A 26,599-nucleotide genomic window follows, 5' to 3' on the forward strand; every position below is an offset into this window, starting at 1 on the left:
ATAACAGAAAAGTCTCTGAAAGCTTCAAGTTGTCAAGGTTTAAGAGCATCTCTTCCTCTGAAAACGCACAAGGAAACAAAACACTTCTTTGGGTTTTCTCAGCTTTTAATGAACATCTCAATCATCACTTGTACACACCATGTCCTTTCCAGGATTCTCTTTGTCTTACCAACTAATCAGTCATGCCTGACTCTGCTTTAAACAGAGCTCCAAGCATATGCTCTATCTGAGAAAATGCATTTTCTCCCTGCACAGTGGGAATCTTGCAGTATTTTACGTTTCCAAAACTGTCTACACAACAAGGTCTTTAAATAGGTACAAATACAAAAGAAATGTTTCTGTAACATCTGAGCTCTGCAATTTCGAGACAGCACATTTGAATTCCTGTTCATTTGTACGTCAGACTTGCTGTTGGGAAATAACATAGCAACAAGCTAAGTGAAAACAAGACAAACCACTGCATAACAAAGCAGTTAAATGAATCCAATGACATACCTGAATTGTCAATCATAATAACACAGATTTGGTTATAGCAGGCTTGCTTGCACTGTAGCAGCCTTACAAAGCCCCTGTGCTACACCAGGGACTGTTCTCTGGCTCTTATCAGTCAGTTGGAAACACTCCAGGACCTAACAACAAACCCTACTCTGTTTTTCCATCTTGACTGCTACAGTAAGCCTAAACTGGCAGATGAACTAAAGGCCTTCACTGGTCAGTTAAGCATCCTTCATCTTCATCCCTCTCCTTTTCCTGATTTCAACCAAAGCTAGCCTCCCAAATCTCACTGTGCAGGCAGAGCACCAACAGCTGCAGAGGTAACAAAGACACTGGCACCATACACTCTATTCCATCAGGGCTGCATTAATTTGCTCTGGGCAGCAAATAACAACAGCAAAAGCAAGCTACACTGGTGGCAAAAGTGCCATTTCCACCTGTCAAGAGGCTTTCCTAAGTCATAAACACAATCATCAGAAATCAGAGACATCCCACCAGCTGCACTCATACCAAGAAAGGACCTTCCTCTTCAGCTAGCATACCAAGTCCTCTGTCGTTTCAACCCATTAAGATATGTACACTAAACCATACAACCTAGTTGATTACTAGCTTCAAGGAAATAAGAAAGGTGAGTTCTGCATAGACATTACTTTCTTCCTCTCAATAGAAAGCTGGGTCAGACATCCTGCCTCTGAAATTAAGGTGGTTATTTTCAAAGGCACATGGTTCCAGCACAGACCAAGTTCCTGGCATTAAGAGATTTTACAGAGGGATAGATGGCTAGTTCTTAATCACACCCAGAAAGCACCAATGCCTTCCCTTTTCTCAAGCATTAGTCCAAAGACAGGTCCACTGGGTTCTGGGATGAGGCACTGCCTCACTACTGGAAAACCAGAAATTTCCAATAGTGCTGGGAGAGAACCTGGCACCTTACCTCCTGGCATTTTCCCAAGAACATGCTTCAGAGGAAGAGGCATCCAGTTCACAATGTGGAATTGCACAAGGAGCATGGAGCAATGCAATTTTCCTCTGTCTGCTGTGTGGTTCTAGCATGAGAAGCCCACTAGGATAACTGTGACTCTTAGCCAAGAGGAATCACAGCCTCCAAAAGTCATGCTCAAATGCAGCTGCAAACCACAGAAATCTGCCTATCTGTGGACAAACAATCAACCATTCTGGTGTCCCTCTCATAAAGGCTGGCACATGAAGCCTGCCCAAATAAACTGATGCCAGCCCGTGCCCCTGAGCCCTGGCTTTTTGCCACCTCTTCCAGACTGCAGCCCTTATGCACCTAGGAAAGGTCAACCTAGTCTGGGGCCTGACAGACAAACAAACTCATGGCCCCTGCAACAGAACAGTATTCTTTTCACTAGTTATAGCATTAAGATTATGGAAAACTACAACCCTTTGTTGTACCAACAAGATTAATACAATTCAATCTAAACTGTTCATCATTTGAATGCCATGGGTACTGTGTACATTCTCTGAGAACAGCAGAAACGATTGTTTTTCCAAAAACAGCATGACTTGTCCTGCTCAGCCTTCCCAGCTTAAAGTCCTGCTGGTCTTGAGCCCAGAATGGTGCTGTGGACAACACACTTAAACACTGAGAGAGTATGTGCTGGTCCTACACATCACCATCTGCTAGGAATCCCAAAGGCCCATACCAGCAGTGTAGCTCCTTACACCTCTGAAAGGCAGAAACCTTCCAATGGCACTCAAGTCAAAATTCCAGCAAAGTGTCACAGGTGTAAGAAGAAAATCAAGTAGTACCTACCAGTTCATCACTAGTGTTTTCCTCTGACTCTGACTGAAATCAGAGCCTCTTCTTTCTTCTACTGCAAATTTTCTTCTACATGATATCAACTGAACTATAGACAGAAAATGCACTGAAGAAGGGAATTAGCAGTTCTGCAGTACTTGTAACCAAAGTGGGAAGCCAGGAGGAAAGAAACATGCAATGGTTAAAAACAGGAAAGCGATAAGGATGACTCACTCAGTCCATAGCATGTGCACACCAGTGTCATAAACACTGAGAACATGGCACTTGGGACAGCTTCTTGGATTTTAAGGTGATGCTTTACAAAGAAAAACTTTGTCAATTGTTTAATATCATTCTCTAGCTGACTCACAGTTAACTTGGCAAAACAAAGAGCTACAGCTTACAGTGTTGAGAAAAGAGGAAAACATAATAAGAAACACAAAGCAGTTGTACTCCAGCCCTCAGTTTTAAGGAAACTCCCCTGGAAGAATCTGACATACACTGTAATCATCCTTTTAACTATGTCTTCATCACACTTACAGGACCAGAGTGAATACTGTAAGTTCCCAGCACTCATACAGTGCATGGTTCCCTGCATCACTTTCACACACCACAGTGTCAGTGCCACACTTCAGTAACTACTTTCCGAAAACTCAGGTAAGACAACACTGAGGTCTCCTACAAAAAAATGAAAAAACAGTCCTGTTAATGCTCCTGCAGTTTTATACACAATGCAAGCCAAAATGTCTCCCTTATTTGAATGAAAAAAAAAACACAGAATCACACAAACAGGTTTTAAAAATAAGAATCTGAATTAAATAAACAGAGAACGTAATTGAATGTAAGGCATGGTAGGACTGTGTATGCCATGATGTCTTTTTATATCAACCCCCACTTTAGTTTAAACAGTTCATGTTTATAACAAACTATGGTACTGAAAAACAACTGCCTGGGATCCCTCACAAAACATCAAGACATGGAGATGTTCTGAACACTGCAATATGCAGAAAGGTCTCACTGCAGACCGGCAGCCACAGGGGCACCACAAGGAGCACAGACATGCATTGCAGTACATGTGCATCACATGCAGAACAAGCCAAAATGAGTTTTACTCAGGAGGACAAAAAAAAACAAAAGCAATATTAACCTTCACAACACCTTCAGTCTTTGTATGAAGCAAGAAAAGAAAAATAATTATGTGAAATAAACCTTAGTCACTCAGCAATATAGCCAAAATGCAGGAGGGCTATGGTCCCTAGGAGATGCAGTTAACCATGCCTTAGAAAACAAGCACAGAACATTAAGATGCAGTTAAACAAACAACAACAACAACAAAAAACTACAACAACAAAAAAAAACCATGAAAAGAGTAGAATAAAAACCACTGATAATCTTAACAGCAATAGCATCCATCTACCTCCATTGCACACTTCTAATTTTAGCAGAAGCAACAAGTACATCTTAAATGCAGGTGAAATTATTCTGATTTGCAATCCCACATAAGAGTTCTCACTCATTTAGTGTGGGTGATTACAGTATTATCCAGCACATTTCTACACTTTATAACAAAAAGGGAGAAAAACAAAAAAAGAATAGTTGCCATGGCAACCCTCTCACTTCTATAGAGTTCAATTTCCAAAGTGCATCACAGACAGAAGTGTATAGAACTATGGGATACAAGCGAAAAATGGAGCTAGAACCAAGAATTTATATATATATATTCAAAGAAACAGGTTCCTGTGCCAGCTGGGTAAGTACACTCAATATTTATTTTAATGTGCTTACTACATGGGTATTGACGAGGGGTAGAAAATAGATTTATTCCTGTACGGCCAGACCAGAGGGAGAAAATAAAATATTCATGAAGCACTGTTTATAGAAAGGCTCCCAAACTGAATGTCACTTTTTTTAAATTGCCATCCCTAAAGTTATTACAAATCTCAGGTATTTTAAAAAGATTCCTGTTAAGAAATGAGCGTGCATTTCAATTCTTCTTGAGTCACTAATGAGATTTGGGACTACACTTATCACAAATTTAAGGAACAGCCTCTTTCACATTATTAAGTTCATATATAATTCATAGAAGCTGAACATTGTCATTGAAGTGGAGAACAGAAAGCTGCAATGTTAAAATGTTATACATACCACTCACAAGCACACCATACCTTTCAGAGTGCAACAGCTCAGCTCACCAAGGAAAAAAAAAATTAAAAACCTACCCCTCTGAAATCATAAATCATTTTTAACAAGGGGCCAAATGACCTCAAGATTCTGCTTATTCTGTTTTGTTTTTGTTGTTGTTGCTTCTGTTTTGTTGTGCTTATTTCTCAATGAATCAGACCTTGCAGGAGGTGTTCTTGAGCAGACTTTGGCACTAGCTCTTAATTTATTATGTAACATAATCAGTGATTAATTTCTACACATTTATTACCAAAATATAGTGAAGGATTTTTACAGCTTCCCACATTCCTGAATTTATTAAAAAAAAAAGTTATATTTCAGCAAAATTACTGAACAAATACATCTGAATAAGTATTGCTGTTATATTTCCAGACCCAGGGGAAGAAAGAGGAGGAGGATTTACTTTTCAAATAACCTTCTTGCTCCTCCTGAACAATACTGCTTGAATGAAAAATATTTTCAAGAAATCTGAAGGCACTCAGTGAAAGAGGAATTATTCTGGAGCAAGGAGAAAATGAAAGGTTTTGAATGAGACAGGTCAGAAGTAGCAGGGACATGAGCATACCCAACTGTTTTGTAGGGTACTTATAACATTATGGTACTTTACCTCCTTTGTAGCCTACTCTGACAAAGGATTGAGCTGGGGAGGTCTGATGGGCTCAGCTCCTCCTGGGAATAGGAGGCAGCGGTTAATTTATTTCCATCACCACTAAAAAGAGAAACTATAGTTAAGTCAGTCAATGGCACAGAAACAGGAACGGCTCCATTTGGTTTTGTTCTTACAGGGCAGACATCCCTATGTAAGAAAAAAAAAACAAAAAAACCAAGAAAACCATAAAAGGAGCAGGTGCTTCATTTCAAGTCAAAAGCTCCTGTCTCAAAACTTGAGAAGCTCTTATTAGCTGTCTGTGCGGTTTACACCACAGAGAGAGCCTGTCTCCTCCCTGTGATGGCACAAACAGCATGTCCCCTCCCTGTGCCTCACAGATCACATTCAATATTTCACTCCTTTTTGAAAGGTTGGACCTCTTCCTCCATACTGCCTTATTCTGGGTCACATGATTGGTTTCTCACCCAGTATCTACTGTTTGCACAATTTAGCCTCCTCACCATATAGAGATCTATCTCCATGATCTAGTATGTTCCTCATGTTGTAATCCCAGGCTCATCTAGGGGGGCTGTTGTAGCATTTTTCATTTTTTATTAAACTGTTGTAATTATTTTTTCCCAGCACCACTTTCCAGCAGTGGTGCAGACATGCTGCACCCAACTCATGCACATACAAGCCTGGCACAACTGTCCCAGCCCAGCACCGTATCATCAGCCCACACAGCAGCCTCTGTGGCCATCAAAAACTTCTGCAATAATTCATAAGAGCATCCTGAATCCCTTAAATTCCCTAAAAGTTTGTGAATATTCACAAAAATTGAAATCCCCCTTTCCAATCTTTCATATTAATACTGTTTTGAGAATATGTCAACCTGAAAAAGTTGTTTTTCCTGGGTCATGGTGCTCATCTTTCATCTCTGTTTTGCACTAAAGGCTATTTTTTTTTTTTTGGTAGCAGATACAGCACAAGAGTTCCTGCCCTAATCAATTTCCCCTGCAAACATGTATTTGTGATGATTTACACTTACTCTGGCACCAAAGAAAGGAAGCTCCAAAGAAAATCTTTCATTGCAGAAAAGACATTTTTTTAACCTGAGAGAACCCCTACACTCTGTCCTTCAGATCCTTCCCTCATGCCCTCCTCATACTCAGAGGAATCTTAGTAATTTCCTTGTATTCTTCTGCCTTCTTTTGAAGCTCCCAACCATGCAATGATTTCAGCGTGGGGCAGTGTTCTCCTTAAAAACACTGAAACTGATTAGTAGAGTACACCTACACTCATCATTTAACAAGATGCACCAATTCTTATCTCCACACTCTTTCTTATCTCCACACTCTACAGAGAAAGGACACATTTCTTGAATTACATCATGAAAAAAAAACCAAGGCATTTAAGCATGAAACATTCCACCAAGGTAAAAATGCAATGACGTGATTTTTTGCTATCAACTGTTGCACTTGAGCTGGAAGTCCTATCTCCTTATCACAATCCCAAAGAACAAAATACCGCTCATAGTGTAACTCCAGAAGTTCAAATCATCCAGTTTCTCCCAAGCACTGCTGCTTAGCTCAGTATTTAGAATGCCTCCAGCACTCTTCTGCTTGGAAAACCTCCAGGGTTTAAATTGTGGTCTGCTGCAGTCATACTTCTTTCTCATTTTTAGTTGCTTTAAAATCTCAAATGATGTCATTTTTACATAGTAAGAGGTATCACCTATACATCATACAGGTAGTTATTTATTTATAATCTGTACATATGCATTTATAATCCTAATCCTGCCTCCAACTAGATCACTGAGATGTGGAAAAAAGAATAAAAAGATATACAAATATACAGACACAAGTTATTTTAAACATATCTTCATATAAACACATGTATATGTGTGAATGAATATGTACAAATGTCTATATGCAAACATGCACCCACGTTCTTCAGGATTCAAGACAATAAAAATACTTAAATCAAAACAGGAAATGAAATTAGAGGTTCTCCCTACTGCAGTGAGTAGCAAACTCAATAGGACTTCCACAAGTGGGCAAAAATACAGTTTTAAGGGAAGAATGCTCTGGGCATGTTTAAATAAGATAGCAGGCTTCCAGTGAGATCCTTTTCATACTGTGATACTCAAACATTAGGTTTTGCTCTTTGCCTGCATGTGCTTCCTTAAGGTGTTCTCTCACAACTGCAAGGTGCAATTAAGCAGAAAGATCAAAGGACTTTATTTTATCATTCAGAAAGATCTGTATGCTAGACATACATCCTGCTTATTCCCCACTGTGGCTGAATCTAAGTAAATACTTTACAGTAACTTATGTATCTGGTTTCACCAGGTATTGCAAACACAGTTTCTCCAAAGGGATTTACATAAGCAGGCAGAGACTTTAAGACAGTGCAGGATGGAGCCTGTGGGCAACAAGTGGTCCAGAGGGATGACAATGTGAAGGAATAAAATGCAGCACCAAAAACAGCACTGGGAGACAAGTAACATAAGGAAAAAGCAAAGGAACAACCTCAGTCAGAGCTAAGCCAGGAAAAAAACTGCCACCTGAGCAAAGAGCTCCAAAATAAGAGAGAGAGGGGTTTCTGATGGGATGGTAAAAATAAAAACAACTCTGTGGATGAGTTATAAAGTGTACATAGTCAAAGAAGAGAAAAACATGACACAAGCCTGCCCAGAAGCACGTTCACTGAAAGTAACGCAAGTGAATTCCTTGTTCTTGGGCCTGGAATTCAGAACAAGCAAGAGAAGTGGGGGCAAGCTACACCAGAAACGTTCATTATAAGCTTCTGAGAGGACAATGAAAACTAAAACAGTTGCATGTCCATCCTCCATGTGACTGTAAGGAGACCTTAAAAGCAGCATATACACTTGGGTAGTAAAAGCCTACTGCTCACATTATACTCCTTGCAGTAAGGTAACTGCCCATGCAAAATGGTTTCTTTATGAGGTTATCTCACATAGGAAACCCTGGGATACCATGCCTAACGCTAACAGATTATTTCAGGAAAACATTGCAATAAAGGTAAAATCACTACTAAAATAACGTGTGGATGACTAAACCCATAGGAGCAGAGTAATCAGTGGGGGAGACGTCTTTTTACACTTTGTTTTTAAATGTTGTTAAAGCACTGAGGTACAATGCTAGGAAAAGGCTTTACAGAGAAAACCTTCAATTTCAATGTGTTTTGTTAATCAGGAAAAAAAATAAAATCACAACAAAAACTAGCCAGGCATTCATCCCCCTATTGTAACTGCAAGAAGTAATAAAGGGCTTTTCAGAGCCTTAACTCAGGAGCTGGGAACTCAGCAGAGGAAGGCTGAAAAGTATGGCTGCAGGAGGAAAGGAACTAGAGGATATAAGCCTAGAAGATGACCAGAGAGCACCCAAACATGACAGAAGTCTGAAAAGGAAAACCACAGAGAGCAAGCTGCAGCCCTCAGCCACACCACAACAGGATGGATTGGTAAGTACCCTTTTTGCTGCCTTCGTAACAACATCAAGCACCAAAACAGTCCAAGGCACTAACAGAGATGAGATGTACAAGTGCTGCACAACGCCTAGTATTGCCTTACTGGCTTTGACACTGATGGTGACTTTTGAGATTTTTCTCTGAATCACAGTCAGAGAAGGAATAACATAAATTCTACTGAGTACAAAATGGCTTATTCCTCAAATCCAGATATTTAAGTAAGTTGCATCTTTCAGTATGCCACTCTGTGTCACAAGCCCTTTACCCCAACTCCTACCTTAGCTTGACAAGAACAGAGTTTCTGTTTCAGGGTTTCTTTTGGGCACTTGTTTTGACATGGTTCTGACATCTGAATCCTCAGATGGATTCAGCATTACGTGACTCAGCTGCATTTTTAAGCACAGCAAAGCTGCATCCACTCAGCAACATCTCAACAACAAACTCATATTGTATCTCAACATCAAACACATCTATTGTTGCACTGAAAGGCCTCACCACTGACAAAGGAATACAACACAGAATAAGAAAGCAAGTTCTGAACTGTCTGGGATAGAAGCAAGATTTTACTGTGGTTTTACCTCCTCACAGCTTTTATTTTCATTTTAAAAAGCACCAAAAGCAAGCTAAGCTCATCAGAAGACAGAATAATTTGTTTTTCTTTTGAACTGTAAGCATTAAGACTTTCTGGGGAATCTCATATTTCATTCACTTCTCTCAAAACGGAGCTGAACTAAACCAGCAGGGTCAAGGATGTTCCAGCTGCCTGTTAGGACAACAGAACTAACCAGAAAGGATGAGATTTCAAGGGGACTGTTTCTCTTCCCTACCACTATTTCTATAATCCCAGAGAGGGAAACTCTTTGTGGATAGAACTTCCAGCCTCAGACTGAACCAAGATCAGAGTGCTTACACACCCACCCTCTCTGACTCCAATTAGTTGCATTAATCTTCATTTGGAAAAGACTGCATTCATAAGACATCCACAGTGCAGATCTCCACCCCAATTAAGAATCGATGTCTGAACACTTCCACATTCTCTAATGCCAACAAGATACAGCCCAGTTTGCCTACAACTGGGACACGCACATCAAAATGACAGCAGCTTTACCTAGAAGAGTCCTTCACACCTCAGTTTTTAAGTGAGTTTTTATGACATAAACATAACCTTAATTCACCATTTGCATTTTATTCTGCAGAAGCTAAAAAGTGTCATCACCCAATATCAGAAACAGCTTAGGAGAAACAGGGATTTCAGCTCCTTGAAGTAAGCTTGGCCATTCTGCTTAGAATACAAAGCCTGAAAAAAGCCCCAAACACACAGAAAACAAGGATCTCTCTTCCTGAAATTATACTTGACTTAAAAGCACCTTATCTCATCAAGTGACATTTTCCCAGTAGAAACAGACACAAAACATACAAAACAGACTCTGACAGTAGCTTCATGTAACTGCTCCAATAAACACAGAATACTTATACATCTTATTATTCTTATGTTTCATTTGCCAACCAACTTAAATACCTTACAGATTACATTTAGCCAAAGTAAAAGTAATTTCACATTAGAAAGATTCACAGCACTGGAAGTGTTTGCAAGTGTCCAAAACATACATTCTACCTGCATACTTTTTTTTTTAAACTTTTCTATAGTAGAAAAAAAAATAAACATTGTGAAAAGAAAGGTGCTTACTGGTGGGTGAAAATCAATCCAAAGCTACAAACTAAGCTTTTCTCCAAAAGAATTTCAGAAACTCTTTTTAAGTGCATGAAATTCATTCCACTACACACTGCTTGTAAGAACTCAACTCTGTTTCAAAGTTTGTATATTGAACAGACTTGTGGATCACACTTACAAGGTGCATGCACACATGCACAGAAACCCAGTCACACTGCTTCTTCTTTGCCAAGTCCGAGGAAATTTAAAAGCTAATCAAAACTGAAACAACCAGGCTTTAGAAAGCAAGAGTAATGTAAGAGAGTCATTGTTCACGTTACAATCCAAACATAATTTATTCTTTCACATGCACACATCTATCAAAGGAAGTGACAGCTATGGAGAGTAAAGTGGCAAGAAAAATAGGGAGTCATTTTAAAAGGTTTATGGAAAACAAATCTGAAGAAAAAAATAATTAAGTCCAGCTGACCTCAGACCTCAATAAATCTGAGCACAAAATTGTAATACAGTGACATCTTCAGACCCGAATGGACACAGTCCACATGGGAAGCTTCAACCTGAAACACCATTTAATTAAATACTCACTCTTTTCTAGCAAAAGAGCTGCAGTTCTCTGCAGGATGGCCTCCTTTCACATAAAAAGCCCTGGCAATAGCCAAACACGCTCTTCACTGAACATGTGAGCTTCTTAAAACAGAGGCATGCAGTGCAGGATGCTGTGGGGCACCAATGCACATGGTTTAGTGGACACGGTAGTGATGGTTTGGTGGCTGGACTCCTCAGTCTTCTGTGGTCTTTTCCAACCTTAATGACTCTATGGTGCTGTGAGGGGGTGTAGTGCTGACGAGCTGACAGTTGGTCTTGATGATCTTAGAGGTCTTTTCCAACCTTAATGACTCTATGACTCTCTAACATCTGAAGGGCATCAAAGCGTTTCTCCTATGTATTTTTCAGGCACCACAATAAAAAAGGGAGAGGACCACGCATCTTGGCCTACACAGCTGTCAGTACATTAATAATTCACTACATTTTCCTGCATTTTGCTTAATAGCCACATAAACCACATGAGCACATGCCAGACAGTGTTCAATAACAGGTAGGATTACTGAAAAACTCTACAGACAAGGGTAATTCACTATCTTGGTTTCAGTGAAAACAATGTCAAGAGTACATCAACGTTCTGGCTGCTGTCTAGTAATGGGAACATGCCCAGGGCTGGGCTGGATGCTCAGCAGGGAAGAGCTGCTGCAGTGAGAAGCACTGAGCCAAGGGGGTCATTCCATTCAACAGTCATCACACAGAAAGCCATTGGCTGACCGGGCACTTCATGACATTGGATTTGGAAGACAAGCCACAGTAATTTACCTGCAGAAAGGCCATTGATAAGCTTCATTTTGAAGCCTGCACACAGATCCAAAAAGGAGTCCAAATAAAACAGAGACCAGCTCAACTGTGATTACACACGTTAAGCCCTGTTTCTCTGCAGAGAAGAAAGAGGAGATAGCCATTACCCACCAAATTGTTCAAGCTGCTGAAGACAGTTCCTTCCCTCAAAGTAGGGTGGGTTATTTTTTTAACCAATCCCAGAGGTCACCCTTTTATTACTTTCCAAAGAACAGCGATCAAATTCCACTAGTTACAGCAAACGTGACAAGGAGATAATTATTAAATCGAATTTATTTATAACATCATGAAAAAAAAGGCATCAGCATGCAGTAATAAGAACGAACGAGCCGCCAAGCTGTCCAACAAGGTACCAAGGCAGGCACACGGCTGTCAAACGCAGCCAGCGTTAGCCAAGCACATCAGCTATCCGTGAGATCTGTCATTTTGCCCTATGTTACAGGAAAAGCGAAGCCGAACGCGGCACACGCGTGCCTGAACACGGCCAAGCGGAGCGGGGAGCGGTGTCCGCCAGGGCCGGCTCTCGGGCAGCTCCCGGCACCGAAGAGCGGCGGACTGAGCGCGGAGGTCACGGAGCATCGGGACAGCACTCTCAGACGCAGGGTTTGATTCCAGGCGGCCCCGTGGCTGCATCCCCGCGGGTCCCTTCCAACTCGGGATGTTCCACGAGTGTTTTTCCTCTCTCCTTTCCCTCCCACGCGCACCGCTCGTTTGGGCCGCGGGTTTCAGACCCGCTATCAAGGGCTGCGTCCCGGCAGCACCTCCCGACGCTCTGAAGAGCCGAGGGCTGAGCCGACTCCGGGCCACCAGCTGCTGCTGCACTTTCCCAACTAGGAAAACACCCGAAATGCGCCCGCCACGAGCGGAGCAGCAGGGCCCACTCCCCGCTCGCCCCGTGCCAGCACGCGTGGCACCGCCGGCGGCGCGCAGCCTGCCCTGCCCTGCCCGCCTCCGTCCCGCCCTTACCCTCGCACTGGTATCCGGCCAGCCCCCAGATGAAGTCGGTGCAGTAGTGGCAGAAGGTGGGCTTGGTCAGGGTCACCCTGCGGAAGCTGTGACCCGGCGGGATGGAGGACGACAAGGAGGAGGACGACGAGGTGACGCGGCCCCGCCCGCCCAGCAGCGGGCTGGAGGCCGGGCTGCCGCCGCGCAGCGAGCGAGCTCCATCCGCCATGCCCGCTTCTCGCGGCGCGGCAACAGCCGCCGCTCGGCTCGCTTCCGCCCGGAGCGGCGGCGGCGGCGGCGGCGGCGGCGGCGGCGGCGGCGGCGGGGAGGGGCGGGCGCAGGCGGTGCCGGGCCGCGCCGCGCTGTGCCGAGCGGCGCCGTGCTGCCCCCTGCCGGCCGCCCGCGGAGCGGCGGGACCTGGCAGAAAACCCGGTGGCTTTGGGAAGCGCGCAGCGGGACTTTGCCGTGCGTTAGCCTTCTTCTCTGCCTCCGAAACGTTTGTTTTTTGATTGCTGATAAACAACAGGCTTGCCGGGCCCCGGAGAAGATCGCGCGGTTCCAAAAGTCCCGGAACAAGGAGTTGCACCTCTGCTACCGATACCGACGTGGGGGAATTAAGGACGGAGCACAGCCCTGTCGAAGAAGACCTGGGAGTAGTGTTGGATGGAAGGCTGGACGTGACCCAGCGCTGTACCCTCGCAGCCCGGAAAGCTGAGTGAGCCCGGGGGCTGCAAATAGAGTGGCGTGACCAACGTGGCGAGGGGCGATCCTGCCCCTCTGCTCTGCACTGCACTGGGAGACCTCACCTGGAGTGCTGCATCCAGACGTGGAGCCCTCAGCACAGGAGAGACGTGGAGCGTGTCCTGAGGAGGGCCACAAAAATGGGCCCAGGATGGAGCACCTCTCCTATGAGGACAGGCTGAGAGCTGGGGCTGTGCAGCTTGGAGGTGGGGAACAGCTCTGACAAACTGGGTTAAGTTCAGTGGAGAACTTCCAGGATGGTCGAGGGTTGGAGCACTCATCCTGGGAGGAAAGGTGAAGGAACGGGAACTGCTTAGCCTTCAGGGGGACCTCATCGCAGTCCCCTAATATCTATAGTGAGATTTCTGAGGAGGCTTAGCGAGGCTCTTTGTAGTGTGTGCTGCAAGGACAAGACAAGGGCTAACTTCAAACATGAGGCTTTCAATCTGGATATAAGGACAAAACTTTCCACTGCAAGGACATTCCAGCAGAGAAGTGGGTTATCTGCAGAACTTATGCCTTCTCTTTTTTTTTTTTTTTTAACTTTTCAAGACATGATTGGTTAAGCCATGAACGAACTGTTCTGCCTTCATTTGCAAGATCAGAATCTAGAGTAGGTGCCTGAGATCTCTTCCAGCCTGAATGATCCCATGATGCTGTTTTTCAGAATGTTATGCTCAGCCTTTTGAAATCTGGATGGACCTCAGTACACATGCAAGCACTATCTCTTTTAGAGGTATGCCAGTGTTGTCATTTGCTATGAGCTAATGTAGTTCCTCAAGTTTTGGCTCTGTATATACCAGCAGAGACTGTAGGCATGCACACAGGGCACTTGAATTCAGAGAAACTACATATATGATTAAATTCCAGTTGAACATAGAAGAGGGGAACTAAGACTAAGAAATAGAGTCTGTGCACCCTGACATCTGCGTGCCTTGATTCCTGCTCACTGTATTTCTGCGTGTTTAATACAAGATGAGTTTTAGAAAGTTTTCTTTTTAATTTGCTGTCAAGGTGTCTTTTATAAGCCAGGCGTTTACTGATCTTTATTTAAAAAAAAAAAAAAGTGGTATCCAAACTCTTTTTGAGGAAGAAACTGCAGTTTTTCTGAGCCAGGGAAGATGGAGTTGTATGCAGCTAGCATAAGTGTCTGTCTGTGCTCTGATGACTACAGGAACCTATGAAACTAAAAGAATAAAGGCAGCTGCCTGCTTCAGAAATGTCAAAGCGAAATCTTAGCCAGAAACAGTTCATCTGAGGTCACTGGATCATAGTGAAGCTTGGAAAATAGCTGCTACTGGTCAAGGTCACACTTATAATTTCAGTCCTAGTACTGTTCATCTTCTGTGGTTCAGCAAGGACGGAGTTATCAACAGTTTCAGGCATTAGTGCATTCATGGCTGGCAGCCCATTCTGGTAAAACTGTGTTAGATTGGGTGGGTCGGGTTATGTGAGGGAGATAACTCTCAAGAAATTATAAAGAACTGTCAACTTTACATTCAGATGCTCAGAAACTAGTTTCAGTGTTATTAACACTGAAATTAAACTCAGCTATTAAGGCATATTGGGGGAAAAAGCATCTTGATTAACCAGTTATGTATTCATATGAGTAATCTTCCTGCAGCATTTCCAGTTTTGAAGATTTTGTGATATTCAGGCAAGTCTTCCATTCTAAACCAAGATTCCCACATCCTCTGTCATGGATCACAGATGAATACATGAATAAGTAATTTCTGTATGCTTTGATAGTAAAATTTAGACCTAATAGAGATCAAACTGTTAAATATTCCTTGTTGATTCTTCTGATCTTTCTCTATCTGTTTAAGTTTATGTGTATATACGTACTGATCGTGGCTTAATGAACTATTATTTAAAAATATCTACATAGACTTCCAAGCTGAGGTAAATATGAGAGATTTTTATTCATGCAGGAATCGTTGCTCCATAGACTGCCAACTGAAAGATGAAGCAAAAAGTTATGCCACTTCTTAGATTTCGGTAGGTTGCTCCAAAAGTATTGCCTCCTATTAATTTCCATGGAAACAACAACACGCAAAGAGCACAGTAACACTACTTGATAGGGCAAATTCTCATCTACAAAAACCACCTGTTTCTCTACATTAGGTAAATCACATAGATGAACTGATCAAGATGCTCTTCATTTTGTGATATGTCAGCTGTGCACGGCCATCTGGAACGTGGCTTATCTTTCACATCACTGTCACCACTGCTGAAACGCACCATTCATCCCTCACTGTCCCTACATACACTGTTTGGGCTCCACAAATGTTCATCAGGCATTGATGAATGTCAATGGCTGTCACTTTTTCTGCATGAAGGAATGCAGTGGCACACCTTTGCTCCATAAACACTTCAGTGCCAGACACCATTCTGTCAAACCACCCCTTTGCTGACGTCTGTCACAGGGCAACAACATGTAACGGAATATTGGTGGAGAGGTTCAGCCTCTACTGCATTATCTCCAGTCACCTCTGATGTTTTGGGCTAATAAAATAGGAGGTATCACTTTCAGAGCAGCACCTCTTGTACTTTTTTCTGTATTAAAGAAGTGCCACACACTAATGAAAAGAAGCTAAGAATGTCAATTTTCCATGTTTTGATGAGACTAGCAAAGAAGATAAAAATATAATTCTTCTGCAAATATCTTACACTTGGTATAACACTCAGGTAAAGATTTTGCAGTACTCAGTATTCTGTAATACCTAAAAACTCCAGTGATAAAACTCTAGGTCTGGCCATGAAACAAACCATTCATTTTTCTAAGACTTTGGACTTGGTTGAGGTGTATTCTATAAATCATTCCAGCTTTGCAGCCAGATCTCTTGTAACCTCATTAAACTCTGGTTATCTAGCAAGAGGAAACATTTCAACAGGTAAAAAGCCTTTGATACAATTGAGAATTGCAGGCTCTGGTACGTTGTTCCCATTTTATGAATAGGATTAGACAAATTTGATGTTCTGTCATTACGACATCATATTTTTATCCTTTAAGTACCAGTGTAAAATTGTATCAGTGCTTTCTTGTCAGTCAGAACAATGAAATCCAATTACCCAACTCTTTCTTGAAGCAAGTTCATGTTTTATGAAGCAAAATTATGAGGAAACTTCAAAGAACTGACAGGAAATAATCAGGGTAAAGTCAGGCACAGGGAAGATTAGTTTGACACCAAAGAGAGTCAAGACTATCAGTCCTTTTTAAGACTTTTGTTGAAGAAGTAGAACCAAATATGGCAATCTAAAATAGGTAGGAGGAATTATTTCATCATTTGTTGAGAGAGATTCAGACACCTTCCACCACTCACAGAACAGAGCTAGGGACTACTAGCTTCACAAACGTCAAATGCACTTGCCAAATTTTATTTCTTTAGACAGTTTTCTTTACATACTGGTGATGTCCAATGGTACTTTCTCTGGAGACGTTCAAGACCCACCTGGATGCCTACCTGTGCAATATGGGTGAGGAAGCTGCTTTGGCAGGGGGGTTGGACTTGATAATCTCTAAAAGTCCCTTCCAACCCCTACAATTCTGTGATCTATCTCACAGTGAGCTTGTGAGCAAAAGTCTAAGCTTAATCATAGAATCACAGAATAGTGTGAATTGGAGGGGATCCACAAGGATCATCCTGGCCCCACACAGGAGCACCCAATATTGAAATCCTATGCCTGAGAGCATTGTCCAAACTGTGAGAGCATTCTCTAACTTGGACAAGTTTGGCGCCGTGACCACTTCCCAGGGGTGCCTGTTCCAGTGCCCAGCTACCTTCTCAGGGAATAATCTTTTCCACATACCCAACCTGAATCTCCCCTCTCATCTGGGACTCCATGAAGAAGATATGCCACTTCTTCATGAGGGCTAGGGGATGGAAAAGGACATACATAACTATCAACGATCACCAAAAGAATGGCTGACTGCTGGGTGATGTGACACGTGTTTAGCTGGATCTGTTGTATTGAAGAGTTCTGTTTTCTGAATTTCTTTCCCAACCACTTGGGCACCGAAAGGTGTTCATAACATCAAGTATCTGTGCAGATAGGGCAGTAACGTTCAGAATAATCTGCAGCTTCACACAACAAAGTGTTTTAAACACAGAGCTTTGAATCTATTCTCCTCCAGCAAGCCAGAAGGAAGGAAGAGCTATGGGGTTTTAGGTTTGCTCTGATTTGCTTTGTTTTATATTAATAAGCGTGTCAGCATTTGGAATTAGAGGAATAATTCAGTAATAATCACTTATGTATTAGTTACTTGGAGGGAGGGTGCAAAGAAAACAGACAGACTCTTTTCTAAGGTGTCCTTAGTGGTAGGACGAGAGTCAGTGGACACAAACTGAAACACAGAGTTCTGTCTCTGTGGAAACCTGAGAGCAGCCTTTCAGTATCTAAAGGGGGAAAATAAGAAAGAAGAGAGCCCCTTTAGCAGGGTCTATTGTAACAGGACAAGGGGAATTGGTTTCAAAGTAGAAGACGAGAGATGATGTAGACTGGATATAAGGAAAAAGTTTCTTATGATAAGAGTGGTAAGACGAGGACATGGGTTGCCCGTAGAGGTGTGGAAGCTTCGTCCCTGTAGACACTCAAGGTCAGATGGGATGGGGCTCTGAGCACCTAATAGAGCTGTGAATGTCCCTGGTCATTGCAGAGGACTGGATGACCTTTAAGGGTCCTTTCCAACTCAAACAATTCTGTGATTCCTAGGCAGAAGTGTTAGATTTGTAGCTTTTTCACCTCTCCATATTTCAGTCAATAATGACTGAAACAAAAGCAAATTCTGCTGTTCCTTTAAATGAGATAGTAAATTTAATACTGTCCGGGGACACTGACACTTCACAGAGCCCAAATGCAAGATTTGCAAAAAAACCCACACAACTGAAAAGATCAGGAAAACGTTCCTTCATGTCTGTGCACTCTACTGATTGCAATGCAAAGCAAAATGGAAATCCAGCTTCTCAGATCTGCACTAGGAAGGATTACCAGTAGATAGCTAGTATCTAATTAATTTTCTTTATGCTTTGTAGTAGCCTGTAGTAGCTTTCTTCTAGACAATAAAGCTTTTAAGACAATTACACTAACCACACTAGAAATAAACCAACTGTCCATGAAGCAAAAGCACAGATGTGGAAAGTTTGGGCTCAGTTTCAGTTTGTGCTGGTAAGATAGTTGGTATGGTTATCCATTTTTTATTTGATTATTTATAAAGCCAAATTAAGAGATTATAGCTTTTCAGGCATATTTTAAAATAAGCATTTTGTCTATCCTCTTGAACACCACAGAATTGCTTTTTTAGTATAAATCACATATGACATAGCACTCCATATATGGATATAACGAATTAAATGAGAAGGAAGTGCTATTTGCTTCAGCCTCTTCTGTTGGGAAAACCTACAGAGGTTACATAATTCAGTTTAATTAAAACAAACAAACAAACAAAAAAAAACCCAAAACATAATCAACCTGACTAAAGAGTCTAACAAAAATGTAGGAGAACATATCACAGGCAGACAGAACTGCAGACCTCATGCCATATTTTAACATTTTCATTTCTTCCTTTTTCAGGACCATCTCTGGTTCTTCTTACAAAAGTGACTCCTAAATGATAAAATATATCACAGAATTAAACATGCAACAGGTCAGGAGGGAGGTTAAAGCTTAATTCCCAGTCATCCAGCCAAAGTAATGATTGGACAAGCAAGGCAATTGTGCTACAGATAGACTGATTTTTAACATTTCTTATTTCCTGCTCTGTTTGGAGTACGTGCTAGTACAGATAACTTCCTGAGAAAGAACATAAGGGATTTGCTTGGAGTTAAGCAATCACTTCTCCAGAAAAAAAAACAAAAACAAAAAAACCCCACCGAAATGAAACAAACAAACAAACAAAAACTAAACAACCTAGCATTTAATTTATTTATTGTGAAGTATGGTTAGCCGAATTTATTTAAACATGTTTTGTCCCTGGACCTAGGGAACATAAGTAATTCTTATGAATGGAATAGCTAACATTGCATTTTGAACTGCCAAGTATGCAGAAATTTACCATGTGGTAGCTGACAAGCACTGGGTAGAGTGAGCTGCTTCCACCTCCCTTGGCCAGCAGGTCAAGGGAGGTGATCCTCTCTCTCTACTCTGCCCTGGTGAGGCCTCACCTGGAATACTGTGTCCAGTTCTGGGCTCCCTGGTACAAAAAAGACAGGGATCTCCTTGAAAGAGTCCAGCAGAGGGCTACAAAGGTAATAAAGGGCGTGGAGCACCTCCCATATGAGGAAAGGCTGAGAGACCTGGAACTGTTCAGCCTTGAGAAAACTCAGAGGAGATCTGATCCATGTCTATAAATATCTAAGGAGTGGGAGGCAAAGGAATGAGGCTGAACTCTTCTCTGCAGTGTGTGGCGACAGGATGAGGGGAAATGGCCACAAACTGAAGCATATTCCTATGTGAAGAAGTTCCGCACAAATGTGTGTGGGAACTCCTTCCCAGTGCAGTGACGGAGCAGTGGCACAGCTGCACAGAGAGGTGGTGGAGTCTCCTTCTCTGGAGACGTTCCAGACCCGCCTGGACGCCTACCTGTGCAACCTGGGCTAGGGAGCTGCTGTGGCAGGGGGTTGGACTTGTAGAGATCCCTTCCAACCCCTATACTTCTGTGATTCTGTGTAAATATCCATGTGGAATAACAGCCTACTATTTCTGCTTGGTAAGACTTGTGAATCCAATAGGAACTGAAAAATAAAAATGTTTTGCTTTGAATATGATTTTCCTGAGAATAATTATGAAGAATCTGTGTAGCTATTAATAGTCTTTCTTTTTTAATGGTCTTTCTTCTAGATTGCCCACCATGAGTGTGCTGGCTGATAAATTAACTTCTTGTTTTAACTTAAAGATTGTCAATCAAAGATTCACACTCTCAGTAACTGAAATAGAATATTTTTTAGCAGACCAGAGCTCTCTTCCCCATTTTTTTGTTCTTTTTGCATATCTTCTTCTAAGTTCCTCAATGAATCTCACTAAAATGAGTTCTGCACAGTGCAGTCCAGACTTGATTTACAGTAAGATGCATACCATGACTGTTAGCAAGAACATTATTTCAATGACAGATTTATGAAAGGAGAGCTCTCACCAGACAGTGGTGAGCATGAACAGGCTTGCAGGGCAGTGGGCGTGGCCCCAAGTTGCCTGAGTTCAAGAAGCATTTGAACAATGCTCTTAGACATGATAACAGGGCTTAGATTTTGGGTGGTCCTGCGTGAAGTCAGGGGTTGGATTCAATGATCTTTGTAAGTCTCTTTCAACTTGGGATATTCTGGAATTTATTTATGAATGGCTTCTGGCCCATTCTTCTACAGTGACTATCATGAATTTCAACACATTTTCTTTTTGACTTAGTTTCTTTTTTTTTCAATCATGTTTTTATTCTCAAAGCATTTTTGCATGACTTTCTCTCACACTCTACGTTTGGAAGACCATTTAAAGATGCTTAGTTTCTATACGATCTTAAAGCAACTGACTTTACAATTACTTTAATTCAATTGCAGATGGTTCTGAAATCACCCTTAGTTCTACATAAAAGCTTCACACTTCATATCAAACTAGTTTTCCATAATTGTTATTTTTACACAAACACAAGGCATGTTAGAAATGATGTCAAAGTTTTAGAAAATGAATCTCTGAGAAAATATGCATCTAAAGTTTTGATGGGATGGAGATAAGATAAACGTGGCATACATTACTCTTACTGCTTACATGTCCTGAAGCCAAACATCTGAAGTAAAGCCCATCACAAGAATTGCTCAAAGTGTTGAATTTCACCAGAATACATGATGTCTGGATTAAACTCATACTGAATAAACACTATAACACTTAAAACCTATAAACACTTACATGCATACTTGACTACATAGCTGCAAATACACTACTTATGTAATGTACACAGGTTTTCTTTCTGATGCTCAGTACAGTGACTATAATCTCATCAGAGGTTATCCAGTTCTGAAGAAATTCTGCAAAGGTCTGGTTTTGTCAGCGTGGTTCTGGAAGCCAGATAGTCCCTTTCTCTCTCCTTTTTCTTCAGTTCCAGTGTCAGGATCAGAAAAATGTTTCTATTCCACAAGAGTGCTTAGGGATTTCTTTGACATTCCACCTATGAACTTTAGCTGGGTAGTAAAACCGGCATCTGAACTCAGTGTTATTGCCCCCCAGTTGTCAGTGAATGACACAAAGACACTGCTAAACCCCATTTAACCAGTAGATGGCGTAAGTTAGGTCTTCGTTTTGACACTGAAGCTAAAGTGATGGTCAAGAAGAGCTCAGCACAGTTAAATGAAAAATCACTTAAAGAAAAGCGTTTAAGAAAATCAGTGCTATGATCAGAAACAAATTATAATGTATTTATTATAATATTCTGACCACAGAATTTCCTTTAGAGGATGCACAATCATCTAATTAAAGATAGAGAAGCATCTGGTAGGCAATCACTTATTTAAATTACCAGAACACACTTTGGTATTTCTAACAGGATTTCTGAGAGACTCTAGGTCCTCACTTTTCAGACTTGTACTACAGCAACAATTCAAACAGCTTAAAATGATGGATTGCATAAATGTGAGTGTGATTTCCTCCATGAGAGGACATAAAAAACATATTCTCCTGTACTTAGGCCATAGCCTGCAAACTTCCACTTCAGGAGCTCTCAAGCTCTGATTCATAGATGGCTTCCCGGGGTGTAGCCCTTCTAGTGAGAGCTGGATTTATATGAAAATATTAACTCATATCAATATCGATTCAGAACTCACAGAATGTAGTATGTAATATGATGTACCCTCTGCTGCTGCCTGGGAGGAATACAGCATTCTGGAGCAAACCAATTTGTCCACTTCAGAAAGCCAAGACAAGCTGGAGGATGCACATATATTGTGCTACTGAGGGACACTTTTTTTCAGGTGGTACATTGAAAGGCCAACACTTGTGGATCCTTCAGGCTGACAAGCTCTAATTTACCGTCTCCCTTATCCCAGTCTTAGCCCAGTTTGAAAAAGGTGGCAGCAATCAGAGGATTGATGCAATCTCAACGATCAGCTGACTCTGTGGGTGGAATGTGCACAACATAGAAATCTGCTAAACACTTTATCCAAAGGCTTTCAGGCTGTAATGAGCTGAAAACTTCCCCTTGAGAATCTCACTTATTTGTAATTTGTCGACAGGATAAGAACAAATGAGGTAAGTTTACAGGTATGATAATTAAGTCATAGAACCATACAATGATTTGGGTTGAAAGAGAGCTTAAGGATCATACAGTTTCACCTCTGACTAGACCAGGTTGCTCAGAGCCTCATCCAACTTGGTCCTGAACACCTCCAGGGAGGGTGCTTCCACAGCTTCTCCAGGTAGCCTGTGCCAGTGCCTTCCCACCTTCACTCCAAAGAATTTCTTCCTAATGTCCTAATCTAAATCTACCCTCTTTTTCATTTAAATGTCCTGTCACTACACACCCTGTTAACGAGCCCCCATCTTTCTTGTATGCCCATTTAGATACTAGAAGGCATCGATGACATCTACCCAGAGCCTTGTATTCTCTAGGCTGCACAACCACAACTCTTTCAGCTATCTTGTAGGAGTGGTGCTTCAGTCCTCTCACCATCCTTCTGGTCCTCCTCTGGACCTGCTCTAACAGGCCCACAACTCTCTTATGCTGTAGGCCCTAGAGCTGAACACAGCTGAACACAGTACTAGATTTATCTGTTGGTACAGTACTAGATTATCTCTCATGAGAATAGAGTATGGGGGAAGAATTTCCTACCTTGCCTAACCAGCCCCTCCTCTTTCAATGTAGCACAGTATACAGGTGGCTTCCTAGGCTGCAATGCACATTGCTAGCTCATAGGTTTTTGTCCACTAATCCACCAAGTCAGCAGGGAATTGAACAGATATGATACTCTGCCCGGGTTCCTAGTACACTGCTTGGTGGATAGCTCCAGAGAATACTCCTAGAAGCATTTTGAAGTTAGAAGAGCCTCTTGTAAAGTGATTTTCCCAGTAATGAGAGAAGGACAAAGTACCTTATATAGTTCCTCATCTGTTAGGAAATTATTTCATGAAAAACACCAAAAAACAGGAAGTCACGAGCACTGGGACTCCCAGAATTGCAGTATGAAAAGCATGACACTACTGTTTGTGTCCTGAAGGAAGTCACGATGCCTTTTTGGTTGTTTCTATTTATTTATTTATTTATTTATTGCTTTTTTAACTTTAACCCAGATTCCATACAGTGCACATTGCCCAAGAAAACTGTGAGAGGTCCCTGCAATCTGCTTGTAAAACTAAGAATCTGTCAGTGAATATCTTCCATACAAATAATGGATTTCACCTACTACTCACCTCCTAGCAATCTTCGGAGAGAGAAAAAACCACAGTCATTAAATTGTCTGAAATATATTACTACAAAATCAACTCTCCTAAGAGGAATAACAGCCTCAAACACTCTTTATTGCAAAGGCCAACCTACAGTAACCTTCAGAGAGCATTACTATAAACCTGTGAAGGAACAGCCTGTCTTTCAATCCCTCACAGCCTCTGTGTCCTTGCATACAACCAGCAATGTTGCAGAGGTGCTGCCTCTTCCTGCACTAAGAAGGCTTACCTCCCACAGCAGGTCTTGGGGGCCATCCTTCCACACAGAACAGAAATTATAAGCCTTGCTGATATTGACTGAGGAAAGTTAGAGCTGATGAACAACTTACCTCTTTTTGTTGCTATTTTACTATTCTTTATTTTCCACCCAAGATATCTTAGATCAATTAGATTTTGCAGCAATTGCTTTGGCATTCTAAGCATGCAGGATTTCGTTAATCATTCAAAACTTGGTGGCAAACATAGGTCTTGAATGTCTGTTTTGTTGGAAATAATAATGAAAGTCACAGTCCTTTTGTTTGAGAGGAAGTGGCCAGAGTTATTCCCAGAGTTTATTGTAACAAAAGGAATGTACTGAAATCATATCATTAATTAAACATGTACAAAAATCAAGAATGCTAACAATTAATGCACCACCCAAAATCCTAAGGAAAGAACTAAGATTTCAAAAATTCTCCAACTTTTCTTACTACCAAAATTATTGGTAATAATAGGACACTACTATTTTTTAGTGTCCCAAAGAAAACATTGGTTTTCTCCTTCTACTTTCAAATTACACATATGACTGCATTTTGAGAAACTCAGTTGAGTGAATCTCTCCAGCAAAGGAGAAGAAGATTATGAATGAATGTCCATTCCCATGTCCAAGCTAACCATTTGTCAAAGCCAATCAAATGTTCTCAAAACTCATTCAATTCTGAAAGAGAAGTTGGAACATATAAATTATTCCATGAGGTATTTATACTGAACACAAAGCAAGTCAGCCTATAAAAGATTTTGAGTGATAACTCAAAAGTATTGTATTTTGTAGATAACAGGGCATCAAAAGGTATCGATACAACAGTAGGCTTAAGGACAGAGAGACTCTAAGAAACATAAGTATATCACTGAAATCAATATCAAGTGTGCCAGGGTCAGGACTGCAGTATTCAGTTAAAACAAAACAAAAATCAGTGTTATCTTCTTTGCTAGACTCTGAGATCCTACCATTTCTACGTGTTCCAACTGGGCAGTGCGTAGGCAGGAGGACCTGCTGGCACAGGTCAGCATGCAGGAATCCAACCCACAAACAATCAGAAGAGCAATCTCTAGCCTTTTACTAGGTTCAAGCAGCCCTTCCCAGCAGAGAGCATTGCTTCAATTTTTATTCCTTGCATATTAGATCTACACCTCTCCTGCAATGTCAGCAAGTAGTCCTGTTTGTTTTTTACTTCATGAACTTTTTTCAGGGGAAAAAGAAAACAAGAACAAAAACAAAGCAACAACAACAACAAGAAAACATTACTAGCCATCTATTTATCCTGGTGTTTAGGCTACAAGTCTCCTTGTCACTACTCTCCAAGATGCTCTCCAGGGACGAATAAGACTTCTAAGCTCCTTTCATGCAAATAAGGAATGAGTCAACATAAGCTCTTCTAAGGGGGCTAGTGTCACTCTACCTATCCTGGAACTGGAGTGAGAGAAGGTTCCAGAAGTCCAGGAACTGGTGCCAGTCAGTAGAGGCATGGACAGGTCTAGGGGGCACACTCCCTACAACAAACACTACAGCAGTCAGGTCTGATGCTGGATCAAGGACTGGTGATCCCTCTATTCCTTTCTCTCTTTCTCCTCTCAAAGTTGTTAAGTAACACAAGGCTTTGTTTTTTCATGCCTTCTCACCGCTTTAGTGGATGGGATTGTGAGGGGGCAGTGGACGGGGTTGTGAGGGGCTGCTGCTGCTGGCCTTAGGAGAGATGTGGCAGGGCTGTGATGGGATGGCCAAAATAACAGGCCATCCCTTGTGGCCTTCCAGTACTTAAGGAGAGCTTATAAACAGCAGGGATGCTGATTTTCTACAGGGTCAGATAGTGACAGTACAAGGGGGAATGGTTTTAAACTGAAAAAAACCAAAAAACAAAAAAACAACACCATAGATTTAGATAAGATACTATTCGCAAATCATGAGAAAGCTCAGAGTGGTGAGGCCCTGGCACAGCTGCCCAGAGCAGCTGGGCTGCCCCATCCCAGGGCATCCCCATCCCTGTGTTGCCTGGTTGGATGTGTCCTGGGCAGCCCTGCCCATGCCATGGGGTTGGGACTGAATGGCTTTAAGGTCTCTTCAGACCTAATCAGTTCTGTGATTCTATGTGTATGAATGGGCCTGGACTGTTATTTCACCTTAGTCCACACCAAGTGGATTGGTGAATCTAGTCAGTTCCCCTCCCTGCTAGGACACATCAATGCAACCCCTACAGTTCTTATTTCCCCCTTTCCTATTTATCTAATGCTTCTGTTAAAATTAGGTGCATTTTAATCTACTTTTATTCTATCCCCAAAAGCTCCCCATTCTATCCCAGGCAGGCTACACACTTAGACGAGTCCCACATCATTCAGTCGTGCGGTCTTCTAGGACACTGCACTGCCTCACCTCCTTCAGGGCTGGCATCACCATCTCAATCAATGTATATGTAATAGGTATGGTATACTCGGTACCACGAGCTCTTCCCCACGACCCGAGGTCCGCGCCTCGCGTCGAGTGCTCCGCCAGCAAAAGGCTGAGCGGGCACGGGAAGCCCGGCCCGACGCATCGCCCACCCCGGGGAAGTCGGGCGGCAGGCGGGAAGCGAGGGCGGGGCGCGGCCCGGCCGTCCTTGAGGGCGGTGGAGGCGGCCTGCCCCCGCCCCGTCCCTCCTGAGGCCGGCGG

The 26,599-nt window shown here is 42.1% G+C and overlaps 1 protein-coding gene across 1 annotated transcript in view; it reads right to left on the reverse strand.

The window, feature by feature from the left end:
• The window catches only part of DGKQ (diacylglycerol kinase theta), an 83,083-nt gene extending 70,299 nt beyond the window's left edge, over positions 1 to 12,784 (reverse strand). The window contains exon 1 of the mRNA XM_065745624.1: positions 12,562 to 12,784. Coding sequence (XP_065601696.1) covers positions 12,562 to 12,769 — 208 coding nt within the window. The 5' untranslated portion in view covers positions 12,770 to 12,784. The remainder of the gene's footprint in view (positions 1 to 12,561) is intronic.
• Between the last annotated feature and the right edge of the window lie 13,815 nt (positions 12,785 to 26,599).

Source organism: Cyrtonyx montezumae, unplaced genomic scaffold (assembly GCF_038088225.1).
Source record: "Cyrtonyx montezumae isolate F1298 unplaced genomic scaffold, pur_monq_1.0 scaffold_36, whole genome shotgun sequence".
NCBI classification, from domain to species: Eukaryota; Metazoa; Chordata; class Aves; order Galliformes; family Odontophoridae; genus Cyrtonyx; species Cyrtonyx montezumae.